This window comes from Myotis davidii, unplaced genomic scaffold (assembly GCF_000327345.1).
Source record: "Myotis davidii unplaced genomic scaffold, ASM32734v1 scaffold208, whole genome shotgun sequence".
Classification (NCBI taxonomy): Eukaryota; Metazoa; Chordata; class Mammalia; order Chiroptera; family Vespertilionidae; genus Myotis; species Myotis davidii.
The window spans coordinates 453,462-479,106 of NW_006299706.1; the positions used below are offsets into that span (position 1 = coordinate 453,462).

Below are 25,645 nucleotides of genomic sequence, written 5' to 3' on the forward strand. Positions count from 1 at the left end.
AAGAGGGAACTCGAAAACAACCATGGGTTACCAGGTTACCAGGAAGGAGAGTGTCAAATGTGGGGCATAGGGAGGAAGAAGTAGTGAAATGGTACTCACGTCAGGGTGACAATGGCAGACGCCAGCTGCAGTTTGAGCTCCATGTTTCTGAAGTATTTATTTCGGAATGGGCGTTTGGAAGAGCCAAGAACTCTCACAGTTACTAAGACACTTTTACCTATTTCAACCTAATAGTTTTTAAAAAGAGGTAATTTTAGTAGAGGTGCCTCATTCATCAACGACAGTCTAAATCTTAGAGGTGGCAAACTTTTCATGCTAAATGTTCCTGGTCAGCCTTTGTTCAAACAAGACTAATCTATGTATACCGTATTTATCTTCACCATGTTTATTTTTATTTACTTGTTTTTTAAATCCTCACCTGGGGATATGTCTTTTTATTGATTTTTAGAGAGAGAGGAAGGAGAGAGATAGATAGAGAGAGAGAAAAGAGAGAAATACTTATTGCCTCCTGTAAGCACCCTGACTTGGGGTTGAACCTGTGGATATGTGCCCTGACCGGGAATCAAACCTGCAACATTTTGGTTTATAGACAACACTCCAACTAGCTGAGCCATCTGACCAGGGCCTATCTTTACCATGTTTAATGTTGGAATTTAAAAAATATATATTTTATTGATTTTTTTTACAGAGAGGAAGTTTTACAGATAGAGAATTAGAAACATCGATGAGAGAGAAACATCCATCAGCTGCCTCCTGCACACTCCTCACTGGGAATGTGCCCGCAACCAAGGTACATGCCCTTGACCGGAATCGAACCTGGGACCCTTCAGCCCACAGGCTGACGCTCTATCCACTGAGGTTAGGGCGGAATGTTGTTCTTTAAGGGCAGTTTTCCAATAACATTACCAAAGGTCCTGAGCAGAGACTATATTAAGTGATGTTTGAGAATGAAAATGAAGCCTGTTTCATTTGTAAGATAAAGCACTTATTTCTCACCTTATCAATGAGATCAAGCTCCAGCTCTTGTATGTCTGATACCCTGAGGTGGGCCAGTGCTGGACCCAAGAAAGCCAAGCACAGGTCATAGACCTCCAAGGTGAGAAATCCAGGATGTATTGGAACTAACTGGAAGGAAGAAGATGGTAGCTGGGTAAAGAAGCAAACATGGTCCAAACATAATTATGGCAACTACTTCTTTTTTTAAAAGATTTTTAAATTGAATTTGAGAGAGAGAGAAAGGGAGGGGGAGAGAGAGACAGAAACATCGATGTGATAGTGAAACATCGACTGGCTGCCCCCTGCACACCCCCTAACATGGATCGAGCATGTGCCCTGACTGGAAATCGAACTGGCAACCTCTTGGTGCATGGGACAATGCCCAACCCACTGAGCCACAACGACCACGGCATCATGGCGACTATTTTCATCGAAAGCAGAAAATATAATATCTTATTTTCTTTGTGATGGGAACTTTGAGAGGTCACTTTACATGTTTCAGACATAGCACAATATACACATTTAATATGATGTTTCAGTTAATGGCAAAATACAAAATACGGACCCTTAACAATTATTAACTGATAAAAGGCAGAATTTAAGTTGATTAAATTCAAGCAGAATCCAACATACTGGTCCAGCCTCTTAATTATGAACAGGGGAAGGACTTTATGAAGAAAGTCAAGTCCATGTACGTTGCAGTTGTCAGTGAGGGAGAAAGCACTGGGCAGGTGGATCCTGTGTCTTTCCTTCTTTGCTACAGCATGTTCTCACACCCTCTGCCTGCACATGGGCCTCAATCTCCCCTTTTAATGACAAACATTATGACTAAAGTAAGTTAAATTCTTTTGAGCTCTTAGAAGGAAAGAAAATATAAGCATATGTTAATGTAAGGTATTACCTTTTTTCATTTTAAATCCTCACCTGAGGATATCTTTCCATTGCTTTTCAGAGAGTGGGAGAGAGAGGGAAAGACAGAGAGAAATATCGATGTGAAAGAAACACATCGATTGGTTGCCTCCTGCACGAGCCCCTACCAGGGCCTGGTCCAGGGAGGAGCCTGCAGCCAAGGTATGTGCCCTTGACCAGAAGTGAATCTGGGACCCTTTGGTTCACAGGTGGGCGCTCTAGCCACTGAGCCAAACCGGCTAGGGCAATATGAAGTATTTTTTTGTAAGTCAACTAAAAGCCAATCCCTTGGCGTATTGGCTATGAAGTCAGCTTAAAAGCTTGAGTTGTTATATCCTGTCTAAAAGCACCTATACTCAGGTTACATGGCCAATAGTATACCTAACTATCCATTTATAGAAATCAACCTTCTTTTAATGGAAATCGTATAAATACAATGTCTCCGCTCAACCAGAACCAACAATTGTCCAGTATTGCAGTTAGTTAAAAAAATAAAACAACCTCATTTTTTGGCTGAAGAGTCTATATAGGTTAAAAAAAGAAAAAGAAACAAATGTTATTTTTGTAACTGGTTTGAAACACACAATGGAATTTTTCCAATCGTTCTCCTAAGAGCGCCTTTGACCTGAGACCATCAATCTGGGAATGTCTCTAGCACTCACCTGCACAGAGCTTTCTGCTTCCATGTAAATGATGGTGACAATGTCCTGCTCACTGCTGTTGACTGAGAAATAACCAGACCCTTCCACAAGGCTAAATATTTCCTATGGAAAAATCAGACAAACAGTATTCCATCCCCTTTGGTTTATAAATAGTTCAAAGAAAATAGCTTCTATCTACCTAAGAAAGAGTATGTGATTAATGGACCAAAACCAAAATATGAATATTAAAGTATAACTCCTAAGGATGTTGTAGCTAATTACGATATATGTATATGTGTAGCCATGACTTTAAACACACAAGTGAGCTTTTTTATGGTTATACTGTTAACCTTAATAACCTAGTCCTCTCCCATCCAATATGATTCCATTTAACTAGACCAATCCAGCTTCTACCTTCACGTCTGGATGGTTGTAGATGGTGGCATTCTCAGGCAACACAGTCACGTCATCCACCAGGAGCAGCTCCACAGCTGCAGACTTGGGCAAGTTGGGAAGTACCTAGAAATGTAATAAGAGCCGCAGAGGTGACTATAAACTTTCAATTCCTCAACTCAGTGAAAAAAGATCCCAGTCCTCTTTCAGGTGCCAAAGATAACAGAAGCATAGAAGTACACACACAGCTCCCAGATGTATGTCAGTTACAAACAACTTCTAAAGAAGAACCTGAAATTTCAGTTATTTAATTTATATTTCTTATATAATAATCTCCACTTACCTTTGAACTTTCCTCTGAATAGCCTACAAAACTGACTCTGATGAGTACAGTCCCTTTTATCTGATGTACTTTAAGGATCTGATGACCTAGAGACGTGCAGAAAAATATTCCATGAGACAGTAACATGTAGAATATGAAAGTGTCTCCAGAAAGCCAAATTCTACCCTAATTTATTTCCAACAGTGTTTTGTTGCAAGGAGAGAAAAAAACACTGAATGGGGAAAACACACAAGAATCAGAACACTGGGTTTTTGTGTTGACTCTGCCACTATATTCCTATGTGACCCTGGGCAACCACGTAATTTCTCAGTTCCTTTATTAAATGAGGGATTGAGCCAGGCAAAATTAAAAATTCTTTCCAGCTCTGATGGTCTGTGAGTCCAAAAAATAGGCTGATGACAATGTAGGAGAAACTTTTTGTTTAATTTAAAAATGGAAGTGAGCCCCGCTGGTATGGTTCAATGGTTGAGCACTGATCCATGCACCAGGAGGTCGCGGGTTTGATTCCCAGTCAGGGCACATGCCTGGGCTTGATCCCCAGCAGGGGGCGGCCCAGGGGCAGCTGATTGATGTTAATATTTCTCATTGATGTTTCTGTCTCTCTCTCTCCCTTCCCCTCTCTACAATCAATAATAAAAACATTAAAAATGAAAGTGAGAAATAAAGTGGGACCTAAAACTCTTCTAACCTATTTTGTATAAATAATGTCATGTCAATCCCCTATTTAAAAATTTAGCATAGCTATTTCTTATTAGAACAATTCAAACTCCTTAAACTAGTTTTAAAGCCTTCTATAATCTGACCCTGCTTTATTTTTGCTTTTCTTTTCTTTTTTTAATTAACTAACATGAATCTGCCACTTTATGTCGGTCCATTATTTTATCCTCAACACATGATCATCATCCCTAAATCTGTGAAGCATTTTCTGATGATGCTACATTCATTCATTCATTCAACAAAGATTTACTGAAGGCCTGCCAAATGCTACATAGAATGCCCGGTAATTAAGATACAGAGATGCCGAAACCGGTTTGGCTCAGTGGATAGAGCGTCGGCCTGCGGACTGAAGGGTCCCAGGTTTGATTCCAGTCAAGGGCATGTACCTTGGTTGCAGGCACATCCCCAGTAGGGGGCGTGTAGGAGGCAGCTGATCGATGTTTCTCTCTCATCGATGTTTCTAACTCTCTATCCCTCTCCCTTCCTCTCTGTAAAAAATCAATAAAATATTAAAATAAAATAAAATAAAATAAATTAAAAAAAGATACAGAGATGAAGAAAACAACACAACTTAGTAGGGCAACCGAGAGGGAAACCAACCACTGCAATACAGTGTGGTAATTGCTATTACAGAAGTATGAACAGAGCACATGCATGCAGAATATAGAACAGCATAAAGAAGAAATATTTCCCTTAGATTGGGAATATAGAGGGACAGAAAACTCCTAGCTTACAAGAAGATGTTAGCCCAGTGACGATGCAAGAAAAGAGAACATACAACATACACAAAGGAAAGAGGTATGACAAGGCTTGTCATGGTTAGGAATCTAAAGTTGTTGCATATGAAAAAAACGGAGGGTCTATGTGGATGGTAATAAGTGAAGCCAAAGTAGGCAGGAGTCAACACATTAAGCGGCAACATATGAACTGTATCCTGAAATGCATGGGGAGTCCCGGAAGGCAATATGGTGGCGGCACAGTCAGCGGTCAAGAGCATACGCTGGCCCTGGTTGGTGTGGCTCAATCGGCTGAAGTGTCATCTTTTACACGTCGATTCCCAGTCGGGACACATACCTAGGTTGTGGGTTTAATACCGGGTAAGGGCACACTGAGGAGGCAACTGATTTATGCTTCTCTCTCTCTCTCTCTCTCCCTGCCCCCCTCTCGAAAATCAATAAACATAACCCCGAGTGAGAATTTAAAAAAAAAAAAAAGAGTGCAGGCTTTGATGTCAGAGAAGTTATTGCTTCACCTACTTACTGTTATAATCCCAGGGCCTAACACTGTGCCTAGAATATAGTAAGAATGCAAGAAATCTTTGATGAACGAATAAACTTTAAAAATCGGGATTATAATGCCCGTCTGTCATGGTTGTTATGAGGATTACATCAAAAAATATATATAGTAAAGTACATTAGTGCTATAATGTTTTAGACCGGGAGACCTTCCAGATGTCCTTCCGGACAAAGCCATGGTGTCAGGGCTGAGGCAGACATGGTTAGGGGCGGTCAGGCCAGCAGGGGAGGGCGGTTAGGGGCGATCAGGCCGGCAGGGGAGAGCGGTTAGGGGCGATCAGGCCGGCAGGGGAGAGCAGTTAGGGGCGAGATCAGGCTGGCAGCCGGTAGGGGGGGCAGTAAGAGAACATACAACATATACAAAGGAAAGAGGTATGACAAGGCTATATTAGTGCTATACCTGGCATTTCAGGAGAACTCAGTAAACAGTAGCCAAAAAAAGAATTTTAAGATGGAGATTCAGATTTGTTTTCTTTTTTTTTAAAGAAGGCATGTTTTTAAAAATATGTTTTTATTGATTTATAGAGAGGAGAAGGGAGAGGGAGGAAGAGAGAACAGCATTGATGTGAGGGAGAAACAGCTATCAGTTGCTTCCTGCACGTACCCCGACCGGGGGTTGAACCCACAACCTGGGCATGGTGACCTTTTGGTGCACGGAACAACACTCAACCAACAGAGCCACACCGGCCCGGCTAGATTTGTATTTTAGAAAGATGATTCTGGACAGTAATGTGGAGGTTTGAGGGTAGCAGTACCAAATGAGATCACTTGGGAGGCTACCCTGGTGATGCAGGGTAGAGGTGATAAGGACATCAATGATGAAGTTAGAGAGGAAGGGATGGAACAAAAAAATATTTAGAAGGTAACAATGAAGGTATTTCGTAATTGATTGTTATAGGGTACAAGGGACATCTCTTGCTTCTCTACCACTTTTTACACCAATTGTATCAGACTATTAGTGTTATAGTATCATCTACATATTAATATTCTTTTTTAAATATATATTTTATTGATTTTTTACAGCGAGGAAGGGAGAGGGATAGAGAGTTAGAAACATTGGATGAGCCGAAACCGGTTTAGCTCAGTGGATAGAGCGTCGGCCTGCGGACTGAAAGGGCCCAGGTTCGATTCCGGTCAAGGGCATGTACCTGGGTTGTGGGCACATCCCCAGTGGGGGATGTGCAGGAGGCAGCTGGTCGATGTTTCTCTCTCATCGATGTTTCTAACTCTCTATCTCTCTCCCTTTCTCTCTGTAAAATATCAATAAAATATATTTAAAAAAAAAAAAAAGAAACATTGGATGAGAGAGAAGCATCGATCAGCTGCCTCCTGCACACCCCCTACTGGGGATGTGCCTGCAACCAAGGTACATGCCCTATGACTGGAATTGAACCTGGGGCCCTTCAGTTCCCAGCCTGATGCTCTATCCAGTGAGCCAAACGGCCTCGGGCCGTATTAATATTCTTTACCTAAGCTTTTAAACTTGTTCTGAATGTAAGCTCCTGTGGGTAAGGAAAGGCTAAACGTAGTTCTCCTTCTCTGGTGTTTCTCATTCCACTGACTGGTTACACCATCCATCCAAACGCTCATGCCAGAAACCGAAAAGTTACCCATTTGTACCACTGTCTTCTTCACTTTGGGAATTTATTTTATTATTGTGTTTTTTTAATCCTTACCCGAGGATATTTTTCCATTGATTTTTAGAGAGAGTGGAAGAGAGAGGGAAAGACAGAGAGAAATAAGGATGTGAGAGAAGCACATCGATTGGTTGCCTCCTGCTGGAGCCCCAACCAGGGCCTGGTCCAGGGAGAAGCCTGCAACCGAGATAAGTGCCCTTGACGGGAATCGAACCCGGGACCCTTCAGTCCGCAGGCCGACGCTCTATCCACTGAGCCAAACCGGCTAGGGCTGGGATTGATTTTAGGTAGACTTTAAATTAATTGCCTGCAGTGAATCATGCCTGCTGGTATCCATATCCTTGAGTGCTCCTCACCCACCCTGACTCTGTGGTTGGCCAAGTGGCTTGCTCTGGTGAAGGGGCCATCAGATACAAGCAGAGGCCTGGTGAGAGTCTGCGCAGGCGGTCTCGTTGCCCTCTTAGGACCTCATCTTGCACCTCATCTAGTGCCTCTGTAAGTCAGTCTCACTCGCCTTATTCAGCTCATTCTTTCTATTTCCTCTTTTCAACATCCCTTCAGGTCTCAGCATGTTACTTTCTCAAGGTAGCCTGTTCTAAACGAGGTTAGGTTCTAAGCTCTTAAAGCACCCCATATCTGCCCTTCGAACACATAACACAAATATAATGTTTAAAGTCTGGCTTCACCAATTAGGCTGTAATTCTATAAAGGCTGTTTCTGCTTCATTTACTACTATATCTCCAAGTGCCTAGCACGCAGTCTTACATGTAATAGCCATTCAATACATACTGGCTGACAAATGAATAATATTTCCATAATCTTAGGCAAATAATAGGCAATCAGTATTTTAAGATTAATTTAATTTGATGTTCTTGTGAGAAATATTGTACCCTAGACCACAGCTTTTCAAAAAAGGAAATCTACCTTTATGTTTTTAAAAAAAATGCAATGATCAAAGATGAAAGTTGAGCCTTGGCTGGTGTGCTAAATGGTTGGCTGATGTCCCAAAGAATCACAGTTCGATTCCCAGTCAAGAGCATATACCTGGGTTGCAGGTTTGATCCCTGACCCGCATGGATCTTTCTCTCTTTCTCCCTGCCCTCCCTTCTACTCTCTCTAAAATCAATAGAAAAATATCCTGGGGTGAGGAATAACAAAACAAAAAAAAAAAAAAAAGGAGAGAAAGTTGAGATATGACAGAATCTGAAACAAACCCCCACCCACAAGGAAATATTTACTGCAGCACCATTTAGCAGGCATATGAAAACGTTCATAAATTTTCACAGTACCATGTAATCGAGTCTGCCCATTCCCATCATCCTTTGCTACCATCTCTACTGAATTGTAATTTTCGAAATGAGCTAGTGATTCATTTGAGGATTTCCATTCTAGCATGAGTGAACTGAAATTATCAAACTTTCTTTTGTGCTCATCAAACACTGACAGTTCCAGAACTGTGTCCCTTAGGCTTGATACAGGAATCTGCATTAAAATAAAAAGAAAAGAAAACAACTTCTTAAAAGGCTTGGTAGGATAACCCTGAAGCTAGGGATCATGTTTTCTCCCAATTTTATTCTTTGACAATTTTCAAACCTCCAGATATGTTGAAAGAATGAATACCTACACATACTTCATGTGGCGTCACCCTTTGCTTTCTTTCTCTCCCTCTACTTTCTCACCCTACATGTGTATCTTTTTAAAAAATAGCTCTTTATTTTTTTCCTCCACAATTTATCCCTCCATACCCTTCTCCTTCTTCTTCTTTTTTCTGTTTTGCAAAATTACGTAGGCATCATGGCACTTTACCCCTAAATACTTCCACATGCATTTCCTAAGAATAAGAACATTCTCCTAACTTGCCTGCCTACCAACTATGTTATTGCATATTCTTCTTCTTCATGATGGGTTTGGAGTAGAGGTGAATTCTGTTATTTATTGATAATGCTAATAAAAGATTTGGTAGGGAAGGAAATTAGAAAAACTATTTGGAAGTTATTTAGAGAAGTTATTGTCTATTGCCAATAATTACAAGCTGGCTAGGTACTATAAGCACTAGGTATTAAGTGTCATTCAGTGTAGCCAATTCTAACCTAGTTCAATAGCTTCTCAGACACCCTCTGAGAATTAATAACAAATAAAACAATTTCCTTAACTTTAATATGACAAAAGATTATTTCAGATCATTTATCTCCAGAGCATGGAAGACCAAAGTGCCACGCTAGTTGGAAATACTCCACTTACCAGTTGTTTGTTGTGCTGTGGCAGAGGACACGGCTGGGCACCGGGTGGCACCGTGTACACTGGGGCTACTGACATGCTGGCAGGGTGGGCACATATGAAGTGCACCTGCACAGCCTCAACAGCTGGACTAGGGTTCAAGACAGCTGGGTGATTTCCAATTCGAAATGTCAGGACCTTTAAGGAAACACCAGAGCAGGGGTAACTGTACGTAGACACTTGATGTCAGTTTGTCCATCTACAGGTGTCAGAATTATTCAAATTCTGGTATAGAGTCTCTCTGGACATTATAATCAGGCAAATTCCTTAAAAGACATTAAAATTCTTAATTGTCTGTGCTAGTGCTAAGAGAAACAAGGGTATTATGGAAATTTGAAAACAAAAAGGCACATTAAAAATATATAACTGACCAATTACTTCAGTTTTTTCCTCCACCAAGTCTTTTGTTACCAGTTGGTAAAGAGTAGAAAAACTGATTTCTGTCTCAACTCGTCTCTGGTGGCAGTACTACTGAATAACAGGATGTGGAAACAAAAAGCTAGAGAGCTTCAAAAGGGGGCAATTAGGCCTGAAATTACTCACAGCTAGCCATATACACAACAGAGCTCACTAGAGATTAGAAAGAAGCTCAGTTTGGCTCAGTGGATAGAGCGTCGGCCAATGAATAAAGAAGCTCAGTTGAGCCCTAGCCGGTTTGGCTCAGTGGATAGAGCGTCGGCCAATGAACTGAAAGGTCCCAGGTTCGATTCTGGTCAAGGGCACATGCCTGGGTTGTGGGCTCGATCCCCAGCGGGGGACTTGCAGGAGGCAGCCGATCCATGATTCTCTCTCAGCATGGATGTTTCTATCTCTCTCTCCCTCTTCCTTCCTCTCTGAAATCAAAACAAATATATTAAAAAAAAAAAAAGAAGAAGAAGAAGCTCGTTGATGATAGCACAGTTCTTAAGTTAAAACCCTACTACAATAGCCCCATTAGGCTGGTTAGCCTGGCTGTGTTTCACAGTCATACACTGCACTCTCAACACTAGTCACACTGTAAACCTTTGCCACTGGTTTTGCTAGAAGCAGGTCACAGCTGTGGATGGATCCATCACTACTTCAAAAAATTATCAAGACTAATTGAACTAATGCAAGGTACTTGCTACTCTTATCAGCACAGACCTGTTTCTTCAAAATTGCTAACCATAGATGACACTAAGTTTTCCTTCCTCGCATTCTTTGGAGGTAAAAAACCGTATGGTCTCTAGTCTAGACAACAAGGAAGTAAATTATAGTGATAACGTAATTGAAATAAGCTCATTACTACACAAAGGTCTTGAACCTCTTAGTTAGTGAATTGTTAGAATTCTCAGATGAGCAAGTCAAAACCTCTGGGTATATTGAAAGGATAGTAGAAATTTAAGAAAAATATCCTGTAATTAATCATTAGAATTTTCCTACCTAGTCCATAACTAAATCCATTGGAATCTGAAAAGGAATGGCTAGATGTACAAAAGGTTTGTAGTAGTACTGCTAGAAGAAATGTTAGAAAAAGGTGGTTTTCCTACCTGTTCTCCTAAATCCAGGCACAGGACCCGGTAGATATACTGGTTCTGTTTTCTCTTAGCTGGCAGCCGGACTTGTGTTATTTCAATTTTCTCTGTCTTCTCCGCGGTCAGCTCCAAAAAGAATTGGGAGGGCTCCAAGATCCACGGACGAGGGCCCCCTTCAAATACCGTTTCTTTCACAGAATTCCATGTCACCAATGCCACTTCCACAGGGTTTACAGCCTGGTGACATTGAGAGAAATTAATCCTTGATTGGTTAGGGAATTCAGCAATTTCCTAAAGTAAAAAACTGGTTATTTTACTATGCTGAAATGACACTAGACGTAATTCCCAAACTAAGGAATAATACACAATGCCTCTTCACTTCGCTTCTCATCCTCTGTACTAATTTAACATTTTTTTCTTTCATTTTCCTCTGTACTAATTTTTTTTAACATTGGATTCTATTTATTGATCTATCCTCTATCTATCGACCTCCTCACCCAAGAATATTTTTCCATTGATTTTTACAGAGAGTGGAAGAGAAAGGGAAAGATGGAGAGAAATATCGATATAAGAGAAACACATAGATTGGTTGCCTCCTGCAGATAATGGAGCCCCGACCAGATAATGAATAAGTTGTCTTTTTAAAATTAGTAACTTAGGTGCTCTTCCTCCTGGGAACACGCCCACGCCTTTCTTCCCTCTCAGGCTTGCATCTCCTAAACTCTAAGGTCCCCACGAGACTTGCAAGCAGGGAAGCTCTGGGCAGCAGCGGCTCCTCTTGGACTAGCCCCCTGAACCTGTCTCCGAGGCCCCCTTTTCTCTGACTTTCCGGTGAGCTTCTGTTGCTTCCTCTATCCCAGGCCCGTCCTTGTTTCACTGTCCCCAGCTTTAAAATTAGTATACTCTGAAAAAAAAAGAATTAATAACTTACCTTGCTTCTTTCATTAGTGCTAACTTTTTCCCTATGGGTGGTTAAAATATATATTTTTTTGCTTTTTTACAGAGAGGAAGGGAGAGCGATAGAGAGTTAGAAACATCCATGCGAGAGAAACTGCGATCAGCTGCCTCCTGCCCACCCCCTACTGGGGATGTGCCTGCAACCAAGGTACATGCCCTTGACCGGAATCAAACCTGGGACCCTTCAGTGTCCAGGCCGACGCACTATCCAGTGAGCCAAACTGGCTAGGGCTAAAATATTTTTTTTAATCTTCACCCGAGGATATTTTTTCCATTGATTTTTAGAGACGGGGGAGAGAGAGAAACATCCATGTGAGAGAGACACATTGATTGGTTGCCTCCCGCGGGCACCACATGAGGCCTGGTGCAGGAAAGAACCAGGGACCGTGCGGTCTGAAGGCCAATGCTCTAACCACTGAGCACTGTCCAGGGAACCTATGGGTGCCTCCTTATGGGAAGAGCATTAATTTAGGATTTCTCAGTATCTATCAGCATGAACTTATACAGACATCAACTTTAGTTCCTGAAAGAATTAAATGTTTAGAAAGCCTACCATGCTCTATCTACTTTTATTCTAAACTACCACCTGTCATAATGTACCAATTATAATGGACCGATCCTTAGGGCCCAAAATAAAATATGTTGTATTAAAATCAATAAGTACGCCCTGGCTGGTTCAGCTCAGTGGATGGAGCGTCGGCTTGAGGACTAAAGGGTCCCAGGTTCGATTCTAGTCAAGGGCACATGCCAGGGTGGCGGGCTCAATCCCCAGTTGGGGGGCTGCGGGAGGTAGCTGACCAATAATTCTCATCATTGCTGTTTCTGGCTCCCTCTCCCTTCCTCTCTGAAATCAATAAAACAATAAATAAAATCAGTAAGTACAAAGGGTGAAAGATAACTGACTCCCTCCCTAGGTTAGAATGTTTTATTTCAGAATTCTTCAAAAGAGCGTATGCTAATATTTTATATATTATTCAGGGTGGTACTTACAGAGATAGGTGCATATGTAAACATTGAAATAGTACCTTAAGATTAGTGCACTTTATGTACTTTATACATATTTTATATCTCATTAAAAAAGACAGAGGAATACCTAAAACTTGCTGATACAACTTAAAGATATTCCTGTGGCAGAAAGTTGAGGGAGTAAGATCCCTAATGCTCAGGTTTGATGGGAGAGCTGTAGATCTAAAAACGAGAGAGTAGTAAGTAACCCTGGCTGGTGTTTCTCAGTGGTTGGAGCATCAGCCCACATACCAAAGGGTCACAGGTTCAATTCCCAGTCAAGGCCACGTACCTGGGTTCAAGGTTCAATCTCTGGCCCCAGCTGGGGTGTGTGTGGGAGGCAAGCAATCAATGTGTCTCTCTCACATTGATGTTTCTCTCTCTCTCCTTCTTCCTTCCTCTTCTCTCTTAAAAAAATTAATAAAAGCCCTGGCTGGTCTGGCTCAGTGGATAGAGCCTATCCCTCTCCCTTCCTCTCTGTAAAAAATTAATAAAAAATTTAAGTCAATATAAATATTTATAAAAATAAATAAAAGCAATGGGAAAAATATTCTTGGGTGAGATTAACAAAAGGAAGGAAGGAAGGAAGGAAGGAAGGAAGGAAGGAAGGAAGGAAGGAAGGAAGGAAGGAAGGAAGGAAGGAAGGAAGGAAGGAAGGAAGGAAGGAAGGAAGGAAGGAAGGAAGGAAGGAAGGAAGGAAGGAAGGAAGGAAGGAAGGAAGGAAGGAAGGAAGGAAGGAAGGAAGGAAGGAAGGAAGGAAGGAAGGAAGGAAGGAAGGAAGGAAGGAAGGAAGGAAGGAAGGAAGGAAGGAAGGAAGGAAGGAAGGAAGGAAGGAAGGAAGGAAGAAAGAAAGAAAGAAAGAAAGAAAGAAAGAAGAAAGAAAGAAAGGAAGAAAGAAAAGAGAGTGGTAAGTAACGAGAACACAAACATCAGTGATCTTTAATAGAGATCACAGGCAGCGAGGAAGCCCCTAAGCAGACATAGTGGAGTCCATGGAAAAATATGCCGGGTCCTTACCATAAAATATCTCACCTTTAGGGGCTCATAAGCAGCAAATGTGGCACTGCTTTCCATGTACTCTCCATACTCAGTTACACTCACTGTTAACAGAGTGTGACCCAGCGATGCGGCTGCGATGTGTGTACTGGAACAGTGCTTTGGTCCAGGTCTTTGAATGCCTGCAAAGCACATAGTATGACTTCAGCAGGGCAACAAGCATTCGGTTCTCAAGGAAATCAGTCTATAGAAATAAAAGAATCGCCCTGGCCGGTGTGGCTCGGTTGTCTGGGCGTCCTTCCATGCCCCAAAGGGCCTCGGGTTCCATTTCCATCTGGGCACATACCCAGGTTGCAGGCTCCATCCCCCAGAAGGGGGCATTCAGGAGGCACTTACGACAAGGGCAGTTGCCAGAATAAACGAAAGTATTGTAAAGAAAGGTAATATGTGAATTTATAATATAATTTGTGGTTTCTGAATTGATGATTTGTCCTTTAATTCTAAGACAAAGAAAGAAGAAAATAAAACTCTCACCTTCTTTGAAAAGAGTGAAGACTCCTGGCTTATCCATGTGTAGATCCAAGGATAAAAGAGAGCAGTCTGAGAACGCGATAGCCTCCCTGGTCTCCTTGTTCATGTGATACATAGCAACGGGGATTTCTATAAGCTGGCCAATCTCCACATCAGCACGATATGGTATCAGTTCCATTTTGTTCAGTTTCAGGACATATATCTAGAGGGGGGGGGGAATTAATCATTCAAGAAAGTATGTCAGCCCAGCCAGCGTGGCTCAGCGGTTGAGCATCAAGTTATGAACCGAAAGGTCATGGTTCGATTTGCAGTCAGCACACATGCCCAGGCTGTGGGCTTGGTCCCCAGTGGGGGGTATGCAGGAGGCAGCCGATAGATGATTCTCTTTCATCATTGATGTTTCTATCTCTTTCTCCCTCTCCCTTCTTCTTAGACAGCAAAAAAAAAAGAAAAGAAAAGAAATAAATGTAGGCAGTAGTATCTCAGGAGTAGTAAGGAGGCTCTTTGGAGAGTTGTTTACCTTCATTTCTCCGTATCGAAAAGGATTCTGTACATCTCGGGCCACAACAGTACTGTTGCCTCTGACCTGACCAGCCGTCACCACTCCCTTTGTGGTTACCATGGCCACTGTTTCGTTAGAAGAGGCCCAGGTGAAGTTGCCACTGCCACCCTCTACCTGTGAACAAATACAACCTTTTATTTAATTACTATAGGAGAAAAATGTAATTTAAATGGAGATGTAAAAATGTTTAAGAAATACTAAAAACATACAATAAATTATTTCTGGACACATGAGGAAACTGATGTTATAGTAAAAATGGGAAGATAAATGCTAAAAGGAGATTATTAATGGCAGTGTCACAAAATGTCAAAAAAGGGCACAAAGAAGCTTAACAAAACTTATAAAACTCACAAGGAGCCTGGCTGGTGTGGTTCAGTGGTTGAGTGTTGACCCATGAACCAGGAGGTCACAGTTCGGTTCCAGGTGGGAGCACATGCCCGGTTTGCTGGCTCAGTCCCCACTAGGGGGCATGCAGGAGGCAGCCAATTGATGCTTCTCTTTCATCTTTGATATTTCTCTCTCTCTCCCCCTCTCCCTTCATCTCTCTCTAAAATAACTAAAAACATATTTGGGGGAGGGGAATAAAACTCACAAGGAAAGAATAAATGGAGGAGAGGCAGAAAGTATACCAAGTTTTGTAAGGAAGACAGTATTCAAGAGCATAACTTGGTTGTCACCAAAAACTGAGTTATACTATTAGGACTAGGGGACAATGAATTTAACATTAGCCAAATTTCAATACATTAAGCTATCAAAGAAACTGACTTATCTCTTTGTGAAACCTCATTTTATAAGACAACATACTTGTACTCTATAACGATATAACATCCCCATAGGATGATGAGGAAATGCCAAGTAGTTGGGGGCAAGCTTGATGGGTAAATAAATCTTCACTTCTTGCTGATGTAAACCTGGAAGTTTTATAGGCTGAATACTTTTATTCTAGAAGAGCAGAAAAAAAGGGAGCAAAAGAACTTTTAGGGAGGATTTTTTCATATAATACACATTCATATTCAAAGCCCCAGAACATGGTGTGCTAATGAATTACTCAACCAGTTTCTATATATAAAAGAAATAAATGTCCCTGTACATTAAAAAAGCACAACTACTGTGGTTCATTAATAATGAAAGGAATTTTGCTCAACCCAAAATAAGTGTCACAATCAGAGAAAGTAGTTCAAGTTTCCTGAAGTAAAAGTTTTATCAACATAGGGAAGGAAATCATAGTTTCAGAAAGAAAGACCCTTCAACACTCATCAGTTAAGTACATGATCTCTAAAGGCAAAGGGATGTTACAAACTATTCATAATAAAAGAAAGAGAACATTTAAAGATGCTGGGCGGAGCCTGGCAGGCCTGGGACAGTGATTGAGTGCTGACCTCTGAACCAGGAGGTCATGGTTCAATTCCCAGTCAGGGCACATGCCCAGGTTGCAGGCTCGATACCCAGTAGGCGGCATGCAGGAGGCAGACAATCAATGATTCTCTCTCATCATTGATGTTACTATCTCTTTCTCCCTCTTCTTCCCTCTCTGAAACCAATAAAAATATATAAAGGAACGTCAAATGATATACACAATAACCATAAAATGTAAATACATGCAATAACACAGATGGGGATAGAAAATTTATAGAGGTATAAACTACTAAGTATACTGTTTATCAGTTTTTCTGGTGTGTTTTTTTATCTTCACCTAAGGATATGTTTATTGATTTTAGAGAGAGAAGGAGGGAGAAAGAAGAGAGGGACAGAGAGAAACATCGATGTGGGAGGCAAGAGTTGTTTGTCTCTTGTGTACCCCATGACTCGAGATCAACCCAAAACCTAGCTATGTGTGCCCTGACTGAAAATTGAACCCATACCCTTTTGGTGTATGGAACCATGCTCCAACCAAGTGAGCCACCATGCTCCAACCAAGTGAGCCACTCGACCAGAGCTATTTATCTGTTTATTTTTTGTGAAAGATAAAGGTGGGATATGCCATATACCTGCTTGCAAAACAAGGGTTACCAAGAGTCATCGGTATTCTCAGAATTCAAAGAAGTCCTCTTGGTTCCTACCTGGGAAAGGATGGAAGTCAGGCATGCACTTATCACCACGACACCATCTTTCAGGGTTTTCACTACGTGGTAAGATCCATTCACAGTCGTTAGCTGCTCTTCAAAGTACTCAGTCAGGAACTGGCATGTGATCCTGATATTCTGAAAATCAGCCCAACAGCAACACAAGCCTGAAGAAATGCTTTCCCCTGAAGCCATCTTAATCCCAAAGCATTAAAGAAAGAGAAAAAAAGGGCGTCTATGCATTCTGGGGACAAAGAAATAAAAACGGGACTCTTCCCCCCTCCCCACGTGGGAGTCCGTACTTGTTCTTCAATAAAATCTCCACCTTTGCTATAAAAAAAAGAAAGAAAGAAAAACAAAATTTTTCCTCTCCCTCATGGAAATTCTAAGTTGGAAAGATGTAATTCTAATGTGGTGCTAATTTTTGAAAGATCCACTAATGGCGAGTAATGAGAAATAGAAAGAGTCCAAGCTTAGGTAAATTTTAGAGGGATTTGTGACATTCTATAAGTTGACAGTTCTTTGGGGTGCGGGGGGAGGAGATGCTGGAGAGTGAGTAGGACACGCCATCTGATGTTCACACGACTACTCTCACCCTACAAAACAGTGCTAACCATCTCTGAAGTGCAGCTGTAGAATGAGGATCCTCTGCAACGTACTATCACTTCAGTTCTTTCCTATAATTCTGACCAAATTATTTCTTTTACTTCTGGCTTAACATTCCTCAAGGACAGAACTATTTAATAATAATAATGATAATAATAATAATAATAATAAAGTGGTAACTTGCATTTCCAAAGGTAACATCTGGAAGCGAAAGCAAATAAGAAGGTACAAGGGGCTAGAAAAACACAAGAGAGACTCACATCTGAAATATAGACCTTTGTGCTGCTTTTATCGAACACTTCTACTGTAATGACATACACCTGTCCCACCTCTAGACTCCATCGGCCTCCAGGTTGGACTGTGAAGCCTGTATACACACACACATCAAGAAAAAAAAATATTAGGAGCGTTTCCAAAGTAGATCCTGTAGTTCACTCTATCAAATTGTATAATAATTTGGGTTTCCAAAGATGCTGGCTTAACTGAGCTCAGGTACAAAGAAATACTCTGTTATATCTGCACACAAAAATAAACCGCAATTGCCAGACAAGATTCTAGGTTTTTTCAGTTAGGCCAGGGGTGGGCAAACTTTTTGACTCGAGGGCCACAATGGGTTCTTAAACTGGACCGGAGGGCCGGAACAAAAGCATGGATGGAGTGTTTGCGTGAACTAATATAAATTCAAAGTAAACATCATTACATAAAAGGGTACGGTCTTTCTTTTTTTTTTTTAGTTTTATTCATTTCAAACGGGCCGGATCCGGCCCGCGGACCGTAGTTTGCCCACGGCTGGGTTAGGCTCATTGTTTCAAATGGTCTAAAGACATTCAGATTCTCTCTTTTTTTAATCCTCACCTGAGGATATTTTCCCATTGACTTCTCGAGAGAGGAAGGAAGGGGGAGAAACAGAGAGAAACATCCATATGAGACACATCAATTGGTTGTCTCTTCGAGCCCCGGCCAGGGCCCCGGCTGTGCCCCTGAATGGAATGGAACCCAGGATCCTTCAGTCCACAGGCCAACACTCTATCCACTGAATCAAACCGGACAGAGCGACATTCGGATTCCCTCCCTCTTGTATAAAGTCTCTTTTCCTAACCCAATACTGTGTTACGTGGATCTTTGTATTTTCCACAACCTGCTTCATCTTACAGACAGCATATAACCAGAACAATGTGTGAAAATGTGCCAAAGGAAGGTTGAATTTGTAGTTAATTCGATCTCAAAATGAAGGTTAAAGAAGCGCTATCGTTTCAACACGTTCACTTTGGCTATTTAGCTTTCAGAAAATCGTTATCTAAAAATACCTAAAAATCCAGGTTGCACCACATATATGGTGCAGTTTGGAAGTCCAGACACAGAGCGCATATGGACATCTTAATAATTTTTGCTTAAGGAAATCATATAAGCCAAAGTTGGGTGAAAAGAGAAACGTGTGCTACACCAAAGGCGGGGGGGGAATGAACCCACAAACAAAACTTCTACCTTTTACTACCCCTTGAAAAGCAAAAACCTAACCGTGTACCCTTCTGAGAAAAATAGGAGGGACTCAATAATCACATGGGTCAGGTATTCTTGAATTTCAAATTTGAGGAAAATGGAATGAGAGAAAAAAAGACCGTGCTCCATGCTTTTAATATTCATTTAGCTGCAGGACCCTTTTTCCAGGTAAATTCTTACACCGAAGCCCATGATGGAGAGCAGGACGAAGTGGCCTGGCTCTGGTTGAAGGAACGAACAGTGGTGATAGAGGAAAAGGGAGAGGCATGGCTTGCCATTCAGCCTTGAGCTCTGCAGACTTTTAAAAAATCACTAACTGAGGCGCTCTCCCTTTTGGGAGCACGCCCACGCCTCTCTTCCCTCTCAGGCGTGCATCTCCTAACTCTAATGGTCCCCGTGAGACTAGCAACCAGGGGAGCAGTGGGCAGCAGCAGTTCCTCCCGCACTAACTCCGGGGCTGTCTCCAAGGCCCCCTTTTCTCTGATTTTCTGGAGAGCAAAGCAGCCCGGCCGAGGCTCTCCTGTTGCTTCTTCTACCCTAAGAACTCCCTTGTTTCACTGTCCCCGGCTTTAAGAAGTGTCCTCTCTCAAAAAGAATCATGAATTGATTTTCTAATATCTGCAGCAAATCTGTAATACCAAAATGCTTTCTCTTTCCTACTGAGTTACTTCTGGGAAGAATGTTCCTAATTAGATCTATATAGATGAGTGGAAGAATAAATTTGTATTTCTGTTAGAATTTAACTGAAGAGGATAGTTGGCTCATCAGTGGACACTCAACCACTGGGCCACACCAGCTGGGCGAACCTTGCTGTTCTTTAAACATGGCCAACATGATCCTGTTTCAGAGCCTTTGCAATTTCTATTTCCTCTTCCTGGAGCTTTCACACAGATATCGAAATGGCTTACTGCTGCAATGTCACCTTATCAGACTTCCCTAACTACCCTGCGTAAAATAGTCTGTATCCCCAGAGCTTAGAATAATGTTGAGCATATAGTATAGGAATATAGTATTTGCTGAATAAATTAATTTCTTTCAGATTCAACTATTCAAAAATAGGAAATATTTCAAAATCTAACACTGAGATACGAAATCCAAATGCTTCAATTTTCTGAGAATTTAAATCTTCATTCTGTTTTTTTTCCATCAACTTTAATAGAGCTGTGTCTCTGTTATACCCTTACAGAGCAGATTTAGTAAATTTTTAAAAATTACCCTCAACTTGCCCTGGCCGGGTGGCTCAGTTGGGTGGAGCATCATTTCCTACACCAAAAAGGTTTGGATTTGATTCCGGTCAGAGCACATACCTAGGTTTCAGGTTCAATCCCCAGCTGGGGTGCCTATAGGAGGCAACTGATCCCTGTTTATCTCTCTCACATCAATGTTTCTCTCTCCCTCTCCCTCTCTCTCTGTCTCAAATCAATAAAAACACCTTTGGGTGAGGATTAAAAAAATTATTCTCAACTCAACAAATATTAATCAATCCTCTTTTCTCAATTATTCATGTGGAAAGCAACAAATTAGTAAAATTCTCACACAAGTTCCTCCAAACTGTTTTCCTCAACCTCCTAATGTGACTGAGGCTGCAAATAAGCACTAACGTCAACAGATACTAAGCTCCCGCCAACTACTTCTCTTCCTGTTGTTAGAAAGTGTGACAGTGATAATTTATAGCTCTTGTTAAAAATAAAACCTACGGAAAATTATGTGTAGTAGTATTATAATCACTCAACAAATTATTCTACCAAGGAGCGTTTCTAGCATGCTCGGGGAAAGGTATATTGGCAGCTAAAACCTGAACAAAAGGATACTTTTATGTACAAAAATAAGATTAGTTTGGCCCAGTTGGATGGCGGTCACAACGGCTGTTTTCTCATCCAGTGAAGCCACTTTCCCAGAAAAAGACGCATTCTGTGCGACTTTATGGTTTTGTAACTCCAGGGTATAATGTTCCAGGGGAAACCCCATCTCTGTAAGACACGGAAGGTACATACACATAATGAGAGCAGCCATGCCAACAGACAATAGTATATTGTTGGATTATAAAAAGAAAATCAAGAAGCAGGCCTAGAGAAGAGTACGTACGACCTGTTCCTAATTTCCTTTCCACTCTGATGAATTTCTACAAGTGGCCATGTGGGGAGGGCACTATTGAGTGTATTGTTGGTATCACTTGTATTCTTACAAACCAGTAAACTGGGAGTAGCAGAAGGAATCCCCACGAGGTAAGTTGGGAAAGAATTAATGTCAATGGAGTCAATGCACACTTTATAAATTCAGCTGGATTCTTGGAGTTAATAGAGTGTTCAGTTTTCAGTTACCGAACTGAGTTTTTCAAGAAACTTTTACCAAGATAATTCATGTGCTTTCTGGTAAAGTTTCTTCCCTTGCCCTGCAGAAGCTGGTAAGTTTTTGGTTGGTGTTTTAGTGGAGAACTCATATGCCTGTGGTTACTGAAGCTAAGTAGCCAAACGATAGCATTTAATCTGTTTACGGTATGGGGACTATCTCTGTCCAGGATTAGCTCTAGGATAGCAATCAGAGAAAACGTCATTACAAAAGCTAAAAGCAGGTGCGTACAGAACGTGGAGTGCTTCTCAGCAGAAAGGATTTGGGAAGTGTCAGTCTTAGGAAATGATAAATCACCTTACCTGTCACTCTTCCTTGAACCATTTTTGCAACTCGGTATTTAATATAAGTTCCTACTAAGAGATAAATATCATGGGATGGTACAAGAAATACATTCTCCAAAACAAGCAGACGTATTATTGCTGCCGCCACTTTCTAAAAGAGGGAAAAAAAAAATCAAAATTTCCAAACTTGAGGCAAAATCCTCAAGGCCATCTTCCTTGTTAAAAGTTTTATAAAGATTTTTTTTAAATGCTTTCTTAATCACAAATCATAATTTCAGTTAACCTTAAAATATGATCATGAATCTTAATACTATATTAACTTTCTAAGTCATTTACTTTCTAAATCACTCAAACTAGGAATGAAAAATGACGAGCCTTCTAAAGGAGAAGAGTAGTAAATAAAATGACAAGTATGCTGAAACGAGAAAAGGTAAGATTTCACTGTTATGCCACAGAAATCCTTTTAAAAAAAAATATAATTTATTGATTTTTTTTACAGAGAGGAAAGGAGAGGGGATAGAGAGCTGCCTCCTGCACACCTCCCACTGGGGATGTGCCCGCAACCAAGGTACATGCCCCTGGCCGGAATCGAACCTGTGACCCCTCAGTCCCCAGGCCGACGCTCTAGCCACTGAGCCAAACCGGTTAGGGCCACAGAAATCCTTTTAACCAACCTCAAACTGTCTTCCCAGATTAAGTTGAACATACTGGTTCTTATGAAGGCTTACCCAACACAAGGTTAGTGAGCTGCCCTCTAGGATATCTATAAATTTGTGTTCCTGCCACTTGCATTAAATGCTATTCAAACAACAACTGTTTTTTCCCAAATCTATGTATGCCAGCAGCACTTCTATATATATAAAAGGCTAAGTGACCCTCCAACCTTCAGACTGGCTGGTACCTATGATGCACCCTGACCACCAGGGGGCAGATGCTTAACGCAGGAGCTGCTGAGCTGCAGTGACTTGGCAGAGGCGGTTCTTCGGTGATGCACCCAGAACCAGAGAGGAGGGAGCCCCGTTCCTTGCGGGGCAGCACGATTCCACCTTCAGCCGTGGGTTATGTTGTTGCTGGGGCACTGTTGGCCCCAAATCTGGTTTACTGCACGCTTGTGTTTGCGTTCCACACCCTGTACCACAGCAACTTTGCAGAGTGCCCTCTCGCACTCCAGGACCCCTTGGAGGGGATGTCAGAGAGCCAGTTTTGGCCCAATCCCCATAGGCCAGGCCGAGGGACCCCACCAGCCAGAGGGACCCTGATCATTCCACAGACACCCTTCGAGCCACGGTGCCATCCCAGGAATTCTAATTAATTTCCTTAGAATGTGCACGAATCCATGCACAGGGCCACTAGTTTAATTATAATTACACTTAAAAAATAAACCATGGGTGCAAAAATAGAGAAGTTGTTTCTACAAAGAATTTAAACCTTTTTAAAAATTGATTTGAGAGAAAGAGATAAAAAAACCACATTGATTTTAGGTCCACTCATTTATGCATTCATTGGTTGATTCTTGTATGTGCCCTGACTGGGGATCGAAGCCACAACCTTGGCAATATTGAGACTACGCTCTAACCAACTGAACTACGTGGACAGTGCAAAAAATTTAAAAATTTTGAAAAGTTAAAAGCAAATTGATAAAATGTGCTAGCAAATTGGGTTTAGGTGAGAAATGTAAAAATCCTTGAAAAATATGGAATTATGTATTCAAATTGCTTTACAGGTCTAATTTTTCACTTTACTATAAAAAAAAAAAAAGAAACTAGAAGCTAATTTATACAAGAAACAGTATGTACAGTTCTAACCAGTGAACTCATGATCAAAGAAAGGTCTTGGACCTACACCAAGGGGTTGGTGAATAAAATGCAGTTATAGCCGGGGCAGCATGGCTCAGTGGTTGAGTGTCAACCTATGATCCAGGAGTTTGAGGTTCAATTCCAGGTCAGGGCACATGTCCAGGTTGGGGCTCCATCTCCAGTGGGGGGTGTGCGGGAGGCAGCCGATCAATGATTCGTTCTCATCATTGATGTTTCTATCTCTCTCTTCCCCTATGAAATAAAAATCTTTTTAATGCATTTATATGTTTTAACAGAAAACAGCAGTTGTATTTGTAATAGGTAACAAAATGTTTAAGGAAGACAAGTGTTGTTTTTCATGTTTACCCACTTCAAATGACTTTTTCAAAAATGACTATTAGCTCAAATTATATCAGGTTAGATAGAAAACTTCTATTATAGGTAAACATAGAAAATTGTATTTTACTGGTATGTAGGCAAGACTAATAAAGGGAAGTTTATGGCACAAACTTTTTACCTTATAAAATGGGTCCAAAATTCGCACTTTGACAACAGCGGCACCAGTTCTAATCCCAGACACCAAAATGATATCTCCTTGTTTCCCTTCCTTTTCCATCTCAGTTACATATGCTGGGGGAGAATATTCCGCATCAGAGTATTTTAGAATCCTAAAGAGATTTAAAATAGGGTTTGTTTCTAACAGAATCAAAGAATCAGTCTTCCTCCAAAAGGCACTAAGCAACTTTAGACCTAGACTCTTCAATCTCTATACAGTATAAATACTTGTGTTGTTCTTTTGTTGTTAATCTTCACCCAAGGATTTTTTCCATTGATTTTTTTAATGTTTTTTTTTATTGACTTCAGAGAGGAAGGGAGAGGAAGAGAGAGATAGAAACATCAATGATGAGAGAGAATCATTGATTAGCTGCTGCCTCCTGTAAGCCCCCTACTGGGGATCGAGCCCACAACCTGGACATGTGCCCTTGACTGGAATTGAACCTGGGACCCTTCAGTTCACAGGCCGACGCTGTACCCACTGAACCAAACCACCTAGGGCTCCATTGATTTTTTTAGAGAGAGTGGGAGGGAGGAAGGGCAGAGGAGGGGAAAAGAGAGAGAGAAAGAGAGACATAACTGGTTGCCTCCCGTAGGCGCCCAACCAGGGCCAGGGATTGAACCTGCAACCAGGTTCATGCCCTTGACCAGGAATCAAATCTGAGACCCTTCAATGCTAGCTCAGCACTCTAACCACTGAACACACTGGCCAGGGCAAAAGTTTTAAAAAATTTTTCCCCATAAGGACTAGATAGAAGAAAAGTATTCAATGTGCTTCTGCCTAAAATTGTTGTTGAACTAAAATTTGGATGATCTCAGAGCTACTTCTTGATACTGAAGACAAAATTTCATACTATTTTTCCCATTTACTGGATTTCAGCATGTGCAGATAGCTTGAACAACAAAATGGCCAGAATATATACCTGACTCAAATAATCCTATCCTACATAATCCTATATAAAAAGAGAGGGATGTGCTAATTAGCCCAGATATGCTAGTCACGACAGGACATGCCAATAAGTCACAACCGGTATGCAAATTGACCGTCACTTCAATACAATAAGGGATATGCTAATTAGTCGTGACCAGTATGCAAATTGACCATCACTCCAAAATACAAGATGGCTGTCCCCATGTGGCTACAAGATGGCCGGCAGGGGAGGGCAGTTGGGGGCAACCAGGCCTGCAGGGAAGGGCAGTTGGGGGTGAATGGGACAGCAGGGGAGGCCAGTTTAAGAACCCATTGTGGCCCTTGAGTCAAAAAGTTTGCCCACCCCTGGGTTAGGGGGTGATCAGGCTGGCAGGCAGGAGAGCGGTTGGGAGCCAGCAGTCCTGGATTGTGAATGGGATCGGGCCTAAATGGGCAGTCGGACATCCCTCAACCAGGAGACCCGAGTTCGATCGCTCTCTATGACGTGCGCTGACCAATAGGGGGTAGTGCGGAACAAAGGAAGGCTCCGCTGGCAGCCGGAAGGCCTTGATCGGCCCTGATCTCTGGCCAGGCCTAGGGACCCTACCCATGTACGAACTTTGTGCACCGGGCCTCTAGATGTACATAATCCTGAATGCATGAACTCCTTTGCAGTACATCAAATTAAACTATCAAAATGGTACCTATAACCATACCATACTATAGCCTACATCCTACTGTATCAAAGACATCCCCCCACCTGGTAAATTTATCTGTTCTAAAAAAGTCCAAACAGCAGGATTAATGCCCTCACAAATGGTTGTTGTTCA

General features: G+C 41.6%; 1 protein-coding gene across 1 annotated transcript in view; it reads right to left on the reverse strand.

Moving 5' to 3' along the window:
• Nucleotides 1-25,645, reverse strand: part of NUP210L (nucleoporin 210kDa like) — a 48,902-nt gene that overhangs the window by 20,489 nt on the left and 2,768 nt on the right. The window contains exons 4-21 of the mRNA XM_015571775.1: nucleotides 23,868-24,018; nucleotides 21,573-21,705; nucleotides 20,733-20,891; nucleotides 18,729-18,797; nucleotides 17,682-17,788; nucleotides 16,813-16,953; nucleotides 15,557-15,694; nucleotides 14,711-14,866; nucleotides 14,194-14,392; nucleotides 13,696-13,841; nucleotides 10,717-10,938; nucleotides 9,173-9,346; nucleotides 8,221-8,413; nucleotides 3,283-3,368; nucleotides 2,961-3,065; nucleotides 2,568-2,669; nucleotides 997-1,125; nucleotides 100-227 (exon numbers count right to left, since the gene is read on the reverse strand). Of these exons, the coding sequence (XP_015427261.1) occupies nucleotides 100-227; nucleotides 997-1,125; nucleotides 2,568-2,669; nucleotides 2,961-3,065; nucleotides 3,283-3,368; nucleotides 8,221-8,413; nucleotides 9,173-9,346; nucleotides 10,717-10,938; nucleotides 13,696-13,841; nucleotides 14,194-14,392; nucleotides 14,711-14,866; nucleotides 15,557-15,694; nucleotides 16,813-16,953; nucleotides 17,682-17,788; nucleotides 18,729-18,797; nucleotides 20,733-20,891; nucleotides 21,573-21,705; nucleotides 23,868-24,018 (2,538 nt within the window). The remainder of the gene's footprint in view (nucleotides 1-99; nucleotides 228-996; nucleotides 1,126-2,567; nucleotides 2,670-2,960; nucleotides 3,066-3,282; nucleotides 3,369-8,220; nucleotides 8,414-9,172; nucleotides 9,347-10,716; nucleotides 10,939-13,695; nucleotides 13,842-14,193; nucleotides 14,393-14,710; nucleotides 14,867-15,556; nucleotides 15,695-16,812; nucleotides 16,954-17,681; nucleotides 17,789-18,728; nucleotides 18,798-20,732; nucleotides 20,892-21,572; nucleotides 21,706-23,867; nucleotides 24,019-25,645) is intronic.